Raw genomic sequence first — 17,315 nt, 5'->3', positions numbered from 1 at the left:
CCGTCAGGCACTGAAGCAGGCGCCGGCAGGGACGGCTCACCCTGGCCACAACAGCACGCTCACACTCGCTTTGCTCAAATCCTTTCCCAAAGATTTATTGAAAATTGGATCTGTGGCGCACAGGATTTACATTTGCACAGAGGAAGCGGGGTTTCATGGTGAACGCTGAGCCCAAGTCACATCTTTTGCATACAATACGTTGAAAACAGGCTCGGGGATCTCCCCGATGAACTCATCCCCTCCCCAAACCACTTTGGCTTTGCAATTAAAATACAAGGCAACCCACTGGGACAGATGAACAAAATGGTAACTACTGGCCATCAAGTAAAAAAAAAAAAATTAAAATATCAGGGAAATGTCACCAAGAGTATTTTGTTCCTGTTCCCCACTCACATCATCCCTGGGGAAGGGCTCATTCTGCAATTTTTTTATTTTAAAAAGAAGTTGAAAAATTAAATGGATTTAAGAAAAACAAGCTCCCGCTGTGTGCTGTCTTGAAGCGTGGTCCATGGCACCACGGAAAGTGGGTTTCTCCTACAGGTTTCTTATAATATACATAAAAAAAGAGGGGCCAGAAATTTGTCTTAAAGCTGCTTTTGTGCCTCCCCTGCAGCCAGTGAAGAGGCTGTTTGTCACGGCCCCGCTTGCTGTGACGAGTTGCTGTAAAATCTGTTAACTTGCTCCATCCAGGTGAGCCTCCACGCAGGTCTCCACTGCAGCTTCGCTCCCCTAGTCAAAGGAACAAGGACTTTTCCAAATGCATGATGGGTCTTTTGAGAAGGCTATGCAGAATGGATGCACTGCTGCTTTCTGTTGAATATAGAAATGGCTTAAAAAAAATTAGAAGGGAGTCGCTTTCATCCTCAGGGGAAGAGGGTTGTTTTGTGTCCTCAGTCTCTAGTTTTACTTTAAAGTCTGTAAAAATATTCTGTCTGGCCATCCACATCCATTCACAATATAAAGCAGTAAAAAAAAATATAAAATATATATATATATATATATAATATGGTTTATTTATACAGTTACACTTTGAAGGCAATTGATCCTCCACTGCCTGGGCCCTTCTACCTCCAGATGCTCTGCCTGGTTGATACAACTGCAAGACAAGAGAAAAAACCACCTGAGCAATCCCACCATGGTGGGTGAACACCTGCAAAAAGGGGAGTGGAAAACAGGATGTCTGCGAGCACAAAGCCTGGACTGGGAGATGGAAATGCAGTTGCTGCAGTGTCCTGAAGGATGGAGGTGGATGGATTGGGCTGTGGGGAGGATGGCAGCAGGGCTTTGCTGAGGCAAAGGTGGCGTGGGTGGGAGTAGCATGCCAAGGTGGAGGCAGCATCACCACGGCAGGGAGGTGTCCCTACAACAGCTCACTTTTGCTGCACCCAAAAAACAGGTGCAAGGTGACAAGAGAGTCACAGGAGGTAGAAAGGGTTTTGGGGTGAACTGGTCACTAAGATGGAGCAAAAGTAGCTCCTGTAAAAGACAGGAGACAAGTTCTCCCCATCCTAACTGAGCAAGGTCTTAACCCTAGGGGATACAGAGTGGCAGGACAGGGGATGAGAACCATCCTCCACAGCTCCTGGCAGGGCAGAGAGCCGGGCTGCCAGCGTGAGAGCCCCTGGCAGCAGAGCAGAAACTGCCGGAGTGTGAGCTTTGCGCTTCCTAATGGCATCTATAAATAGCTCTGGCCTCCCACCACCAGCACACGCTTGCTCTCTGCAGCCCATTTTGGGCAGCAAAAGCCTCTCCCCTGTTCCCACCCATCCTCTGCAGACCAGCTCAGGCTCCCAGGGCCCCACGAGAACATACGCACCCTCGGGGTTCAGGCTGGACACCAGGGGCTCCGGCAGGGTCCTGGGATGGCCGAGGAGCTGCTTGGTGCTGACCTGGGGAGGCGAGTCGGTGCCAGCGGTGGGAGAAAAACCTACAGGATGGGGAAAAACATCCAGCTCAGGCAGGGCTCGGCCTCCCACGCTCGCTGGGAACGGCCGCCGCAGTGCCGCAGGGCAGTCACGTCACCCGCTCCGGGTGCTCCGCAGGAGAAATGACCAGGTCCCTTTCCATGAGAACCCCCCGCCGCCGCCTCTCATGCCTGTGAGGATGCAGACAAGGCCCTGGGCACCACCCTTCCCTCGCCAAATACAGAAAGGTCTTTGGCGGCCAGAGCATGTCCCCACCAGCCCACAGCCCCTGGGGACTGATGCTGGCCTTCAGCCACCTGCCTTTTGCTTGCAGCCGCTGTGGTGACATGAGCGAGGCCTCGAAGGAAAGCTCCCTGCAGCCACCTCGGCCCCAAAAGCAGCAATGCAGGATCCGACTCCTGTGCATGTCTACGAGCAGCCCCCAGGCTTCAATGGGGAGGAGGAAGGAGCCCCAGGGCTGGCAAATCTCTGCAACCCCCTGGAGTGGTGAGCGACTGCCATGCCAGCACACAAACCCCCACCTGCCTAACCTGAGTGCCCAGGGGAGAACTGGTCAGCCTTGGGGCTGACCCCTTGGAGAAGGAGGCAGGGAGCGGGCAGGGGTCCCGCGGAGCAGCCCCCGCGGCCGAGCCAGCGGCAGCGTGCTGACCTCCGTTTCTCCGGTAGGCTGGCAGCTCGCACGGGCTCGGCTCCGGCTGGGCGTCCTCCTCGGACCTGGCCTGCAGGACGGTCACCGTGGCCCCCGTCTGCTGAATAAACTGCTGCAAATTACACTGCCTCAGCTCCTTATTTAACTCCTCCAGCTCTTGGGTCTGGGCCTGCAAAACACACACCGAGGGGGGGACAGGGTAAGCCGCATGTTCCCCCCATGCCCCAAGCCAGATTGCATTCATCCCCTGGGGCTGCTCCCCCGCTGGGGCTCACCCTGCCGAAGCCAGCAGAGGGGACCTCAGGGGTAGTATGGCTCGGTCGCCCCTCTCCGAGGGCCCGTAGGAAGGGGGGTGCCCAGACAGTGGGGACGAGAAGGCGTTGGTTTGGGAACAGCCCTGCTTTGCTGCATCTCCACAAGAGGGTGCGAGCAGCCATCAAACGGCGGCCGCCGCCGTGCCGGGAGATGCCAAACGCAAATGAGATGCTCAAGGAAAGACGCTGAAAGCATGGGCAGCCTGGGGAAGGCCCGGCTGGATAAAAGCTTCCCTGTTTTGCTCCACTAAAAAGGACCCGGTGGGTGGACGGCGGCAGTCATGCAGCCCCTTGACCCCCCGATGCTGGGAGGCTGCAACAGGCGAGCTGGGGGGCATCACAGCTCATCCCCAGAGCCACTATCTCCACACTGCACAGCCCCCAACCATGAGCTGGGGGGGCATCGTGGCTCAGCCCCAGAGCTGCCATCTCCACACTGCACAGCCCCCAACCATGAGCTGGGGGGGCACCACGGCTCAGCCCCAGAGCTGCCATCTCCACACTGTGCAGCCTCCCACCATGAGCCCAAGCCCTGCATGGTCAAAAGGCTTTGTGCACGGGCACCATGGGGACCTGTGCTATCCCCTTTGTGAGTCCTTCATCCAAGATGACATTGACCCTTGTGCCAATGCCACCAACCCCACACATGGACCACTTGCTCCAGCACCATTGTCTGTGCTGGAGCAGGGTGATGCTGTGCTCCCGGTGCACTGGTCAGCAGGAGCATTAGCCCAGACGCAGCTTGCACGGAGAGCGATAGGTGTGGGACCCTGTGCCAGTGGAACAAGAATGGTGGTGTCCCTCTGACAGTGATTACTGCTGCTGAGAGCTGTGCACCCAGCCCCAAGTTCACTGCACAGGTGTGGTAACCAACCCCACTCAACCCATTGGTTTAATGCGGCTGGCAAGCTGGTCCCACCCACCCCTGAAGGTCCTGCCACCCCATGGGGTGGCTCAACTCAGTCCTATCTACCTGCAGGTTCTTTTCAGCTTCCTCCAAGGCCTTCTCCACGCTGGCCAAGTTGCTCTCCAGCTGAGTGCCTTGCTTGACCTTGGCCTCCAGGTCCCTTTTCATTTTGGTGGCCATGTCCTCTAGCTCTATGGGACTGGGCACAGAGATCTCCTTCCCCCTCTTGGCCCTCTCAGCCATCTCCCATTGGATCTCCTCCTGCAGGGCTTCAGTCCGGACACTCAGCTCATATATCCTCTGGGTGTACTCCTCCAGGCTGGCCCGCAGGCTCCTAACCCGCTCCTGCCGCTCCCGCTCGCACTCCTTTTCCAGCCGGAGCTCACTCTGCCAAAACTCCTCCTCACCCAGCTCCGTCTCATTCCTCCGCACCAGTTGCTCCAGATAGAGAATCTCATTCTCCTGGCCGGCAACCCGGCTGCGCTCCCAGAGCTGTAGGTCCATTTCTAGGGTGTCCCCATGGGCCTCCAATGAATGCAGCTGCTCCTGCTGCTGCAGCACTCTCCTAAAAAGCTCCTCCTTGGAGGGCTGGACAATCCCACCACCCTCCAAGTCTATCCCATCCCGTGTTTGGTGCCTCCATCGGCCCACAGTGAACAGGTCGCTGGAGCCTGTAGGACCCAGGCTGAAGGTCATGGATTTTTTTGGCTCCCTGGAACGGGGTCCATCTATGCTGGTGAGCCTGGGCTTGATGGGCAAGCTGGCCCGGATGAACGTCCTCTCGGGAGCTTGGGGAGCGCCCTCCGAGGAGGGCCGCTCGGCCATGCTGGGGCCTGTCCGCCGCAGGATGAACTGCACGTCGTTGGCATACTGCCCGCACTTGGCCAGTGACTCCAAGGGACACTCCAGCGGCAGCAGCTGCCGCTCCTTCTCCCGCAGCTTCTGCACCAGCACATAGCGGCCCGTCTGACCTGCCGGGAGGAGGTGAGCACATCAGGTCGAGAAAGCAGAGGCCAGCAGGGGTGTGCTGAAGCTGCTGCCCCACAGGCATCCCCACCACCACAGAGCAAGACCTCCACCCACCCAAGGACTCCTCTTCCCAGGAAGAACCTGCAGATGGGGCGTTCCCCCAGCAGATGGAGATGGCTCACCAATGGCCCGTGCCAGGGCGATGACCACTTCTTGGCAGGTGGTTTGCTCTGAGACTCCACACACGACCCTCTGGATCCCATCCACCCAGACCTTCAGCTCCATCCCCACGGCTGCTGGGCCTCAGGTGCTCTGGGTCATTGCAGGACAGGCTGCCTGTGCAGAGAAAAGAAACAAGGTTTCCATCCCAAGCCACTAACAAGGAATGCAAGAGGCTTCAAAAGCGGTGTCATTAAATCATCATTCCATGGGGTGAATCCTAGACCAAGAAGTTGTTCCCTGCCACCCTCTGCACAGATTGCATTTTTGCTGATGTTATTAAACACTGATATTCATCTGCAAAGAAAATATTTTTTTCTTCCCTCATGTCTGGACAGTGGGTCCAAATCTTCCCGTGGTGGGAAACGATGGGGTTTGCATGCCTGTGTGGTGCCCAAAAGATGCCCAGGTTATTTCTGCTGTGAGCACAGACTTTTAATGGGTTTGCTGGACTTTCACTGCAATTTCTCTGACAATTTGACAGTGGCAGTGAGGGATTTTCTAAACTGCATTGGAAAAGGCAGAGGAACTGCTAGCTGCCTGCTTTTGCAATGATATAGAGGGAAGGTGCAGATAGTGCACATTTTAATCTTTTCATATTTACATCCATCTCAATTTATCAGAGAGGGATTAAGAAATTAAAATAAAGCCTCTTTCTGAACAAAAGCATGACTAAAGGTAGGGTTTGGGAGGGGGAGCCAGGCATAAACACCCATGACAAAGGCCAGGCTCTGACCAACACCAGGGCACAGCTCAGCTCCAATCCAGTAGCTACTACTACCTTAAAGTAACACCTGTTAGCCTGGGCACACCCAACTCCTGCTCTTCCAGCAGCTCAACAACTGCAACTGTCATAAATTTTAAAAAATTAAGCACAAGCTGTAAAGAACTCCAATATTTGAGCTTACAGTGTTTTCAAACACCGTGAAAAGATGTACCTATTTTCCCTGCTATAACACTGGTTCTGACAGTATCAGTCTTGTCTGAAAGCCCTAGATGGAGTAACATACGCAAAATTTCCAGGCCCTCCATCCAGGGGGTCACAAACTGCTTTCCCAACCTCACCTGGCTAGTTGCAGCCCCATCATCCCTCTCCTCCAGATGTCCCAAGTTTGCAGCCAGACCGTGAGAAAGTGTGACCTTAGGTTAAACTCCACTTCTTCATTATTTTTTGTTGCCTACTTGAGTAATCAAAGGGAGGGCTTGAAGGGTCCTGTCTCCGGTGACAAAGAATTTTAATAATGGTATGAGAAAGGCAAGGAGAAACCAAGGAAGACACAGCTTGGTGAGGACGTTCTGCGCAGGTGCCAGGTCCTGTTGGTGCCACCTCCCTGCCCACCTCCAAAACACGGGCACAGATGAGCCATTGCAAATACCTCGGCGCTGAGCTCATGTTTGCCTTGGCTGAGCGACCGGGGAAAACTGTGGAGCTGAAGGACACCTTGGGTTCGGCCCACCTCCCTGTAAGCCCCAAACCACTAGAATTTGCTAGATTTAAATTTAAAGCCGTGTTTTGGCACCACTCCTCCATCCTGTGTATTCAAGGCTGCAAGTGTCCACCGGCATGGAGCAAAGTCCAGGTGCCACTGCGGCACCACCCAACTCACTCTGAAGCCACTGTTGTTCACCACCCCCCAACCTCCCCCTCAGCAGCACCCTAACACCAAAACTGGAGCACAACACACCCCAGAGAGCACTCCCTCTTCACCCCCCCCCGTCCTTGGCCAGGGACCAAACTAGTCTCAAATCCGCCTTCTTGCGCTGTGACCCAGTAAGGGGGTCAGGAGCTTAAGAATAAATAAGAAAAATAACCCAGCTTGTTGAGTCACACCAAACAGTCTCACCTTGCCTGCAAAATCCAGTGGCTGCTGAATGCTGTGGGCTGTGGGAGCAGGATGGCTGCCGGCACACGGGTCCCGAGCACCCGTCCGGGTTCAAACCAAGCACCAACCTCCAGCCCCGCCTTGGCCCGTGTTCCAGGCAATCATTTACCAGCATGCGGCACACCGCTGCCAAAAAGCTGCAAGAGAGGCAGCCAGCTTTCCTCCTCATGTAAGAGAAACCCCCCAAAAAGCAGCCAGGGCATATCCCCCACCACATTCTCCAGCACCCCAAAATCCAATGGATTTTATTGTTTCCTTAGATCCTTGCAAGTCCTTGCTGTAACCTCTGGGGGGGTCTTTGGAGTCATCTCCAGCTCGCTGTCAGATACAGGATGTTATCTGTCCCCTTGAAGGGTATTGTTAAATAGGGCTGGGGGCTGCTCCTTTCTCTGCCTGCCCTCCCCCTGCCTTCTGGGCAGGATCAGCTCCCACCCAAAACCAGCCTGGCTGCCCCTCTTCCCCTAAATCCCTGGCCTCACGAGGGAACTGACAGGATGAAGGCCCGTCCTTATCTGAGGGCACCTGCAATGCTCCTCGAACCCCTCAGCTCCTGCTTGGGAGGGACATCACAGGCTGCACTCAGCACCACCCTAGTTCAAAAAAACTCACCAGGCAATAAACCTAAAAACATTCACCTTGCCCCCAGCATCACCTTTGCTGTAACCCACTCAGTTCTTTACCACCACTCAAAACCACAGCAGCTGGGGGAGAGTCTCATTGCTCCACTTGCAAATAGACCCCTCTATTCATGAGTTTCTCTGCCGACCCCCTGCATTAATAGTGGGTGTCTTCATTACACCACCGGCTAGGAGAAATAATGGACTTTTTTTTGGGCAAGAATGACTTTTCTTGGGGAAGAGCAGCTTCTCAGCAGAAGGCAGGTTTCCAGCTGCCTCTGTTTGTATTTGCCCTAGGAGGTCACTTTGATCATGAACCAGAAGTGCAGGCAGCTGCCAGGCCCTGCCCCTGCCCCAAAACAGCACCAGGGAAGCCAGCAGGTGGCTGTGGGTGCCAGGATACATGACAGCTGCTCATTTTATTCTTATCCCCTCCTCACTACAGATTTCTAAATAATTTTTATTTGAAGCAGATTAACAAAATGACTAATTTTCTGTTCCCTTTCCCCATGTGATGGGTCCTAAAATTGAGGGTAGGGATGATTCATACCATGACTTCAACAGATTTCCTAACTGAAAGTCAGAATTTCAAATGCTGACGCTAAAAAAAAATTTTTTTTAAAAATTAAAAATCTCAGATCTTGCAGCTTTATTTTGATTCCTGGCACTGCTGTCTCCCAGCCTCCCTGAAACTGTCAGGCTAAAGAAAGAGGAAATGGAGTATTTCTGCGTGTGCAGGAGGATACACATTTTGTTCCTGCAAACTGCCATCCTGATGGCTGCTGGGACTCATAAGGGTTTGGTGACCTCCCCTGGCCCTGAAATGATACACACCCAGCCAAGAAAATCGGCCAGTCACCCTTCTCACAGAAGTGAGGACCACCCCTGGTTTGTAGGGCCACCTGCTGTGTATCCTATGGGGTCTCTCAGAAGCTGAGACAGCACCTTCCAGCCAAGGACTGCAAGCACTTTGCAAGAGCCTTTCTACTACAACTTGCCACACACAAGAATTAAAAAAAAAAAAAAAAAAAAATCCGCTTTGGAAAAAATCCACCCATTTTGCACCCAACAGCAAGGCCTGCTGCAGCCCAAATCCCAAAGCACCCCAACCACCTCTACCACAGCTCCTGAAAAGGACCATCTGAGACCAGAATAGAGGTTTTGAGATGGGCAACCTGCCAGCACTAAGGTTTCACCCATTTTTGCAGGTTCACTCACCTCCCTCACTATGTCCACCCCCTGGCAGTGAGCTGGGTACAGGGCCAGGTGGCAGGAAAGCAGCACCACAGGGAAGGCTTCCAAGAAAGCCTAATTAAAAGTGAAAGGAATCCAGAAGACCAGCCTTTCGTGTCAGGGTTTGGACTGAGGGTAGAGTCAAAGTCTCACAGTTAATAAACTGCATTTGTACTTGGGAGCAGGCTGTGATGAGCCCGCCATCCTTGAAGCACCAAGGTGTCCATGGGGACCAGCAGCTTTGCATCCCTTTGGATGCAGTCCAGGAAAATGCTGGGGTGCTCTCAGTTGTTTTATTTCTACTTCGAACCTGACCCTCTGGCTCTTCTCCCACCCAGTGCCAGGGGGATGCTCATCCTGGCCGTGTGCAGACACACCAGTAAAAAAGCCCCAACCCAATGCATGAGTAAGCAGCAAGAGGGGAGGGGAGGGGTGGCCCTGTGCTGCCATCCTCCATGCCGGGGCGCTGGCAGGCTGGCTGTGACTCACTGCCCTGCATCAACTGCTGCGGTGACACATCCAGCAGCTATTTAATACTTCCTCATGTCTCTCCCTGCTTGAAGTACCAGGCCCAGCTCCTGGGCACCAAAGGGGAGATGGTACTTGCCCATCTGCTGAAACCTCTGGTGGGGCAGAAGTCTCCCTGTTACTCAGGTGACCAACACAGAGAAGATCCATAAATAACTGAAGCCTCCTGACAGCACCTGCAGCAGGCTGGAGGGGATGGAACATGGTCCAGGTTTCCCTCCAGACCATGAACTGTATCCTCCTGCTTCGGGACCCTCTTTTGGAGTGGCATCACCTGTCCTTGGCTGAGCTGTTGCAGGGATTGAGCAGCTCTGCTGGGCTTTCCATGCCATGTCCATCCCAGGACAGAAGGCGATGCTGTGGTCAGGGTTGACCAGCAGGGCCAACACTGAGCACGGATCAGGTACAGCAAGGTTTGATGCCGTGGCACTTCCCAGGCTGGAAGTTCCCATGCTGGGCAGAGATGACCATCCACATCTCTGAACAAGCTGTCCGTGCAGCAGAGTCTGGCAACCACCGATGCTCCCTGCCACCGCAGCTGGGAGCACCAGGCAAAGCCCCTGCCTGCAGCCACTTGGTGCATGACCTTTCCACCATTCCAGCTCGTCGTGAGGATGCTGGCCCCAGGATCCTGAAGGAACACATCCCCTGGCCCGGTGCAAGGCAGTCCAGACGGTCGCCTACCAAAGAGGGCAGTGTCCTGTCCGTCACCGTGGGGGCTATCAGAGTGCGGAGGAGATGCTTGCACAGAGCTCCAAACTGGAGCAGAAAATGGGTTAACTTCATCCCTGCACAAAGAGTTGACATGGGTTAAACAAGCTCAAGAGGTGACAAACGAGTCCTGCCAGAGTGGTCACAGCCCAGAGAGGCAGCTCTTCACTCTTCCACTGTCACAGGGAGGGTGTGCAAGGGCTTCTCAGCCCCCAGGCCTAAGGAAGCCACCAGCTCTTACGCAAGGCAGCCACAAGCACCCAGGAGCAAGGAAGCAGCAGGATGGGGCTCTAATTCACGCCCAAGCAGCTTATTTAGGGGAAGCCATAATAACCCCATATCCTCAGTTCACCCATCATCTCCCATCCAGCTCCCTACTCTGATATGTTGCACCTGACAGAAAGCCCTAAAACTTAGCCAATTACCAAAATAAGTAATTTAACCTGATGGTGCACTTTTACCAGGGATGTATGGATGGACCCGAGCCCAAACACTCCCTAGGGTCTGCTGCCTTTCAATAGCAAACAGCTTCTGCTGGGGGCATCCTACAATACATAATGCACACTTGGCATCAGCAAAACTTACATCCGTGTTTCAAGGGCTTTTTGCACTAAAGGAGATCAAAGGAAAACCATGTCTTGTGGCATTTGCATGCTCGAGAGCTAAAGCTTGACTTGAGCCAGAAGTCACAGACCACCACCAAAATCCTCTGGCAGCCCACGGGGGACATGTCCCACACAAGGATCTTGCAATCTTGCAGGAACTGCCCAAAGAGACAGATTTCTGGAGAGCCATAAGCACCATGTCAGCAACCCCCCATTAAGAGAAAAATAGAGGCTTAGAGATTTTCTGCTCCACTTCCTCCCAAAAATTACAGACCCATGCTAACATGCCTGAGGAGGCTGGCCAATGTTGAGCAGGGCAGGAAGAGTCAGGGACAAATCCTGCCCAGGGCTGTGATGCAGGATGGGGATGGTCCTCAGGGTGATGGCCTTCAGCAGGGATTTAGGGGAGGGAGGCTCACATCATGACTGATGTCAAAGACACTCACTCCATCCCAACCCCACCTGTCAGGATTTCTAGTTTTTAACCCAAGCTTTTGGGCCTGTTACAGCATCAGACCTACATGGAAACTTCAGAAACAGCACTGTGAAAAAGCAGGGAAACCTTCTCTCCCTCTTAGACAAGTTAAGATTAAGATTTGTGGCCATGGCAGGTCAGCATTGAGAGTCATGTGAAACATCAAGAATCACAGGCAGTGACATTTTAGGGATGATTACTAGTCAGTCCACCCCACAGATGAGCCACCAACCAAAAGCTCATTATAAATTAAAAGCAGCAAAAACACCCCTCCACCTACTGCACACACTCACATTACAGCGCTTCAGCCTGGAAGCGGAAGGATCATCTTTCACACCTTCCCGCATCGTGTTTCTCCCCTGCAGCACTAATGGTTATTGTCCATGGGGGGAGAAGAGCTGGCAGGGCTGGCTAGGAAAGTCTGCCCTAAACACAAAGGTTTGCAAGGGAACCATTGGCAGCACCTGCTATTCCTGTAACCATTACCGTCACCCCCAGTCCCACATGCGAAGAGTGACTTCATGAAAGCAGCTGGAAGTAAATCCGTAGTTTCTTCACAAGGGGGAGAAGAAAAATTAGCAAGTGTGTAGATTAGAGGGGAAAGACGAAAGGCTATTGCACTGCCATGCTCTTTTTTTCTTGTGCAGTTGTGTGCACCCTGATGCCATGCCCAGGATGGACCTAGCTTTGCCCCCAGTGCAGGGGCAAGACTAGGTCTAGGTATCTTGGGGCTCTAGGCTGATCTAGATTTGGTGCATCATCTTTAGGGGATGACTCACAATATAGCTCTTAAAAGGCAAGCTCTGAGGGGTATTTGCCAAAGCATCCACACAAACACAACCATGGCACTCATATGCCAGCAGGTCCAGAATGTCTGCTGTGTTCATCTTCCACAGCATTCAGTCATCAGCGAAAGCACAATGCAAGTTGTGAACATTGCCCTGTTATTACACACAGTCCATTCCCCATGTCAGAACACAGGTTATATTTGTCACCACACAGAACACAGGAGGAATCTTGAGAGGGAAGAGCCTGCTCAAGCCTTGGAAATACTCCTCCCCAGCCAAAGAAGAGAAAGAGAATTTCCATTCCCTCGCATGTTCAAGGATGAGACCAAAATGGGGAAAACCCAAGCAATGAGGTCTTTCTCCCAATGCCTCCAGAAGAGCCAGAAACAACCCTCAAAGCACAGCTTCCTTGAGATGCTCGCCCAGTCCAGCCCAGAGGATGAGATGAGCCTTGGCAACCTATAATGCAAGTGGAGACAGACACTCTCCCTGTCTCCTGTCAAATTAATCAAGAATTTAATCTCCATAGGATTACAGGAAAATTCAGGCTCTGTAGCTCTCCTGCAAGTAGGACCGGGGACATAGAAAAGCCAAATGACCTACAAATATTGTCCCTCCAACCTGCCTTCCATCCTCCTTTAGAAGTGCTGGTGTCAGCCACCAGCAATCCTCTTTCCACTCCAATTCTCCTCCTACAGGAGAGGGTAATTAACAAATTAGCAAATGCACAACTAGGGATAAACCTTCCAGATTTTATTCTCCATTTCCAGAATAACTTGCAGTTTCCTACCCTGCTTCAGAAAGCAGCCACATGTCAAGGACACACTGCTGGGTGTCCAGAAGAGAGGATGCAATGATGAATACGCAGGTGCATGCTGTCATGGATATTTATTTATAACTTTGTAGGATTAAAAAGGATTTTAATAACCCTTTTCAGAGAGCTGAATAGGCTCCTTTCTCTCACATACAGAGACACGAAGACAAATAAACAAGAGACTCAGAATGAATCCTGGCTGAAACCTTTGATAAGACCCTTGGGTAATTTAGAAGCCTCTGCTTTCACACTACCTGGCACATGACTAATTAGGTGGAGGTGCTATCAATCCCTGCCTGAACCCACCCAGAGACAATAAGCTCTTTAAAGCAGTAAAATCACGGCATATCTCCAGAGAGGCAAGTGCACCTGGGACATCCATCCAGGGGTACAAATCACAGTCCTACAAGTGATGGAAATCACGGCTGCATGACCAACTCTAATCCCCCAAACTGCCTTGCTGGACCTTTGGCTGAAGGGGTTTTAATGCCAGCAAAGGACTCCACCTCCTGCTCCATACATAGGTCAAGCACTCAGTGATACCTGAAGGACCAAAATGGGATAAGAACACATGCTGGGGACTGGGCCAGCAATCCTGCCTGCACAGAGTGGGAGACTCAATAAAAATATATTGTTTCTTCTGAAGCATTTAGGTGCTTAATCCTCATGCAACTAATGCTCACATGGGGTTGCTTTGGGGAAATACGTACTTTTGAACTTCCTAGCCTAACTTCCTTTAATGACCTCCCAGGAGGTCATTAAAAAGCCAAATGAATTAAAAGAGGACAAGACCAAATCCAATGTCTCAGTCTAGGCAATCCTCAAACTGCATCAAGGCACTCCAAAAAGTACTTGAGGAGAAGTAGCTTCGAGGGACAGCTAGTCCTCAGCATGCAGCATCTCAAAGATTCAAAGCCATGTTTCTAGTCCCTCCACTCCTGGGTCACAATGATGCTTCCTTTCCAGAGTGGGAGAAAAAAATGTCCTTTCCCAACATGCAACGCTGAGTTTGCAAGATTTTTAAAAGACTAGAAAGAGCAATAGAAAAGGTCTTTAAAAAACCCAGCAAAAACCCTCAAACAACTACAGGAATCCCTTATGCACTAACACCTGTGCAGACACAGCTTTTTTTCCCCACTGATGGTGGGCAGGTGGGAATACCTTGGATCACGTATGATGTGGTACAACCTTGTGCCCAGGCTGGGTTAGCCCTGGGAAAGCCTCACAGAGCCACTCCTTTGGGATGGGACCCCAAGGACTTGACAAGCTGCCCTGAGAAAGTCCCATCCCAGAGGAATCAGGGCAGGGAATAGAGGAAGGAGAGATGACCTCAGAGCAATCCTGGGAAACACCTAACTTTCTACAGGCACACACCATCAAGCAAAGACCTGGGCATACTGGTCAAGACCCAGGGAGATCACGAGCTGCTTTCTGACAATTAAGCTCAGAGAAGAGTGTGTGTGTTTGTGTTGCAGGAACCAGCCAGCACCGATCACAACATGCAAAGAGGTCCACCCAGCATTCCCACTGCAATTATGTTTGGCTCTTAGCAAAACAGAGTGCTGACACCTCCAAACATTGCCAGAACTTGGAAAAGAGAATAAAAATTGGCAAGTGAAAACAGCAACCACAAAGCCTCCAAAAAAACCAACACAACCCATCTTTATTCTTATCTAGAGATGCCTATGGTGTTTATCTAACCTGCTGCACACCACCGGCTGCCGCAGGCAAGCATCCAGAGGCAGACACCAGCTCCCTGCTGCACACTCACATTTCCTGGGGAAAGCAATGTTCACAGCAGGAGTCACTAAACCAGCAAGAACCCTACAAGTGCTCTCCCAGTCAGACAGCTTCACAACACCATCTGGGTGCCAATGGTTTCCTTGGGCTGGCAGGAAAAGCAGGGAGCAAAGGGGAGCTTCCACTCACTGGGCTTCTCTGCCAACACAGCTACTCTCCTGCAGGATGCTCTAGGTGCCTCCAGAGTTCCTGCTGTTCACAGGAGCCCAGTGCTAGGTCTAACACCATGCAGGACATCCATGGAGGGCTCTGGATGCCAAAAGGCTGTTGAGAGCACTGTGACATTCCACTGTCAGTCCTCCCAGATATGCAGGAGGCACCAGGGAGGACATGGGAAGGTTGAGCACGTGGCTCCAAAGATGAAGAGTTTCAGCAGGACCTGAACTGCAGCATGGTTAGGAAGCAGTAGAAAAAACCTTCCCAAATTCAGATGGTGCTCAACTGCCCCAAAGTTTCCATCCAGCTTAGGGCTGATCCATCCATGTGTTTGGTTAAAAAGTGTTTCAGGTTATTCCCCCACTTTTTTTTCTTTTTTAGCAACAAGTTATTCTTGATGACTAGCCTGGGGCAGCTGGCAGCACCCCAACCCTCAAGAAATGCTAAGTCCAGCCCACAAAAAGCCAGATAATCAGCCGTTTTTAGGAGCTCCTGAACCTGGCATCTGAAAAATGGAAGGACATAAAAATGTTAGCAATCCTTTACAACAATAGGATTCTGTTAAAAACCTTCAGTGGAGCCACGCTTATGCTTTAATTTGAATACACAGGTTTACAAGGGCTTAGACAAGTTGGGACAGATGGAAGAACATCCTTTAAAAAGATGCTCTTGAAAACAATGCATACGCACAGAGCTGACACTTAAAGTGTCCCTCGCCTTTATTTAAACTTGGGCACAGAGCAATCCATTGTCAAGCAGCACCTGGATTTCTACCTAGCTCACCACAGCACCCAACCTTGCATGACTCCAGAAAATACTCTGCTCTGAAGCCTTGGCACACATATCATTGCCTCCCAGCCAGGCAGGATTAACCCTTTGTCTGGATTTGGTCCCAAAGCATTCCCTCCCCAGCACATGGAGAAACAACAGAACATGGACTTCAGTCAATTCTGAGCCACCACTGGAGGCTTTTCCTATAGAAGACAACATGAACAAGACAGGACAGAGAGATGCTGGAAAACGTGGAAGGGATGAACCAGTGTGGACCATGCAGCTGCACTCAAGCAATACTTCCCTGCAGCACGTGGCAAGAGTGAAGGCAGCCACAGGACACATCTCCACTGTGGAGGTGGACAACACACCCATGTTGGCAGATTATTGCTTGGGTCTGCCTCTTTAAGACCTGGGCAAAACTAATTCCCATGTCCCTCTCACACTCATTTGCAAAGAGTTTTATATTTTAGAGCAACTGGCATCCCCTTGCTAGGAAAGAGTGCAGGACCCCCAGCACTGCAGTGCCCAATCCTGTGAGTGCTGCAAGCGGCACTCCCCGGCCTCGCAACTTTGAACAACATGGTGGAAGAAAGGCGTCAGGAAAATGTATGCACTTGCGGGAGCTTCTGGATTTCCATGCCATTTCTTTCAAGAGGGCACAGGGAAGCCAGTGGAGCTATGCTGAGAGGGAGTCCAGGCGCCGTGCTCCGGCTCCCCCAGCAGATAACTGGGATGTGGGAGGATTCCTGGCATTCCAACGGTACCAGCAGAAGGTAAGAACATCCCCCCTTCCCCACAACTCCTTCCTGAGAAGACATCACCGGCACTGCCTGATAAGGAAAACCAGCAGCGTTCGGAAAACGCTTCCCACTCCTACCCACTGCAGATACAGCATGTGCACACGGTTTGCTCTCTTCTCTCTAAGAAGAGCTGCAATTCCTGCCTCATGAGGAGTGCAGCTCCCCACAGAGCTGCCCCTCGAGGTGCGCTGACAGGTGTGTGCAGCACCGCTGCCCCATTCCGGCAGGCGCCAGGGCTCCGCCATTTGACAGCGGAGCTCTGGCGTTCGTGCTCCCACACGCTGCCGGGGCCCGGTGCCTGCCTGGCAAGTCCCGGCAGAGCACGGGGCCCGGGCCCGCGCCGTTAGCACCGGCATCCCGGGGAGCGGGCCCCGGCTCACGGCGAGGAGCAGCCAAAGCTCCCGCCTCGCCTCTTTCGACCATTTCTCGTCTGTTTCTGCCCAATTTCTCCTGAAATCAGCCATCCCAAGAGGAGTGCCATGGGCTGTGCCTGAGGCAGCCACTCTGAGTCAGAGGTGCACGGCTGTGACCCTTTCTTCTGTACAATACCCTTGAACCCACGTTTGGGTTTCTAACCTGCAATTACAAAGTGCTGTTGCAGGGCAGGGAAAAAAAAGCCAGGAGAGGAGTTTGGTGTCCCGTCCCGCCCCCTTCTCCCCCCCGCAGCAGGCCACAAGTAGAGTTACGAAACAACCTGCCAACCTGCCGGCAGAGTTCACAGAAGGCATCAGAAGTATGCGGCTGGAGCCCGGCTCTTATCGAGGAATTTAACCCCTCTCCTCGGGGAGCCGGAGACGTCTCTGAAGGGAGAAAGGACGGGCGGTTTTGCCCCACGGATGCGAGGGGAGGAGGCTCCTGGCACGGGCAGCTGAGACCCCCACGCCGCCTCGGCTCCTCCGCTGGGGGCTCCGGACAGCGTTTGCCGCGCCGGTGGGGCCGCGCCGCTGCTTCTGCCAGCAGGGCCTGGGTGCACCGTGCTGGTGGGCCGGGGCTGCTGGGGATGCGTCGGGGAGGTGGGAGGCAAAGCCACTCGGTGCTCGACCGACCGGGACACGACCGGCGCGGCACCGGGCAGGTGGCAGCGCGGCTCGGGGTCTCGCCGGTGCCGAACGCCGCTCCCAGTCACCCCAGCCCGGGCTCTCCTTACG

General features: G+C 52.8%; 1 protein-coding gene and 1 long non-coding RNA gene across 7 annotated transcripts in view; one reads left to right on the top strand and one right to left on the bottom strand.

Annotated features, from left to right (window-relative positions):
* Positions 1–69: 69 nt before the first annotated feature.
* The window catches only part of RASSF7 (Ras association domain family member 7), a 44,452-nt gene continuing 27,206 nt past the window's right edge, over positions 70–17,315 (bottom strand). For 3 of the 6 annotated variants that reach the window (XM_032111615.1, XM_032111614.1, XM_032111612.1), the window contains exons 2-5: positions 4,947–5,100; positions 3,862–4,766; positions 2,575–2,743; positions 1,106–1,927 (exon numbers count right to left, since the gene is read on the bottom strand). In XM_032111615.1, the coding sequence (XP_031967506.1) occupies positions 1,509–1,927; positions 2,575–2,743; positions 3,862–4,766; positions 4,947–5,049 (1,596 nt within the window). In that variant the 5' untranslated portion in view covers positions 5,050–5,100 and the 3' untranslated portion in view covers positions 1,106–1,508. The other 3 variants (XM_032111616.1, XM_032111613.1, XM_032111617.1) reach the window with 3 other exon arrangements.
* LOC116445229 lies at positions 1,927–2,696 on the top strand. The gene is made up of 2 exons (XR_004240713.1): positions 1,927–2,097; positions 2,239–2,696. It is a non-coding gene; the product is annotated as an uncharacterized LOC116445229 (long non-coding RNA).

Source organism: Corvus moneduloides, chromosome 6, assembly GCF_009650955.1.
Source record: "Corvus moneduloides isolate bCorMon1 chromosome 6, bCorMon1.pri, whole genome shotgun sequence".
Classification (NCBI taxonomy): domain Eukaryota; kingdom Metazoa; phylum Chordata; class Aves; order Passeriformes; family Corvidae; genus Corvus; species Corvus moneduloides.
Note: the sequence above shows the minus strand (reverse complement) of the source record. Positions and strands in the feature narration are given on the sequence as shown.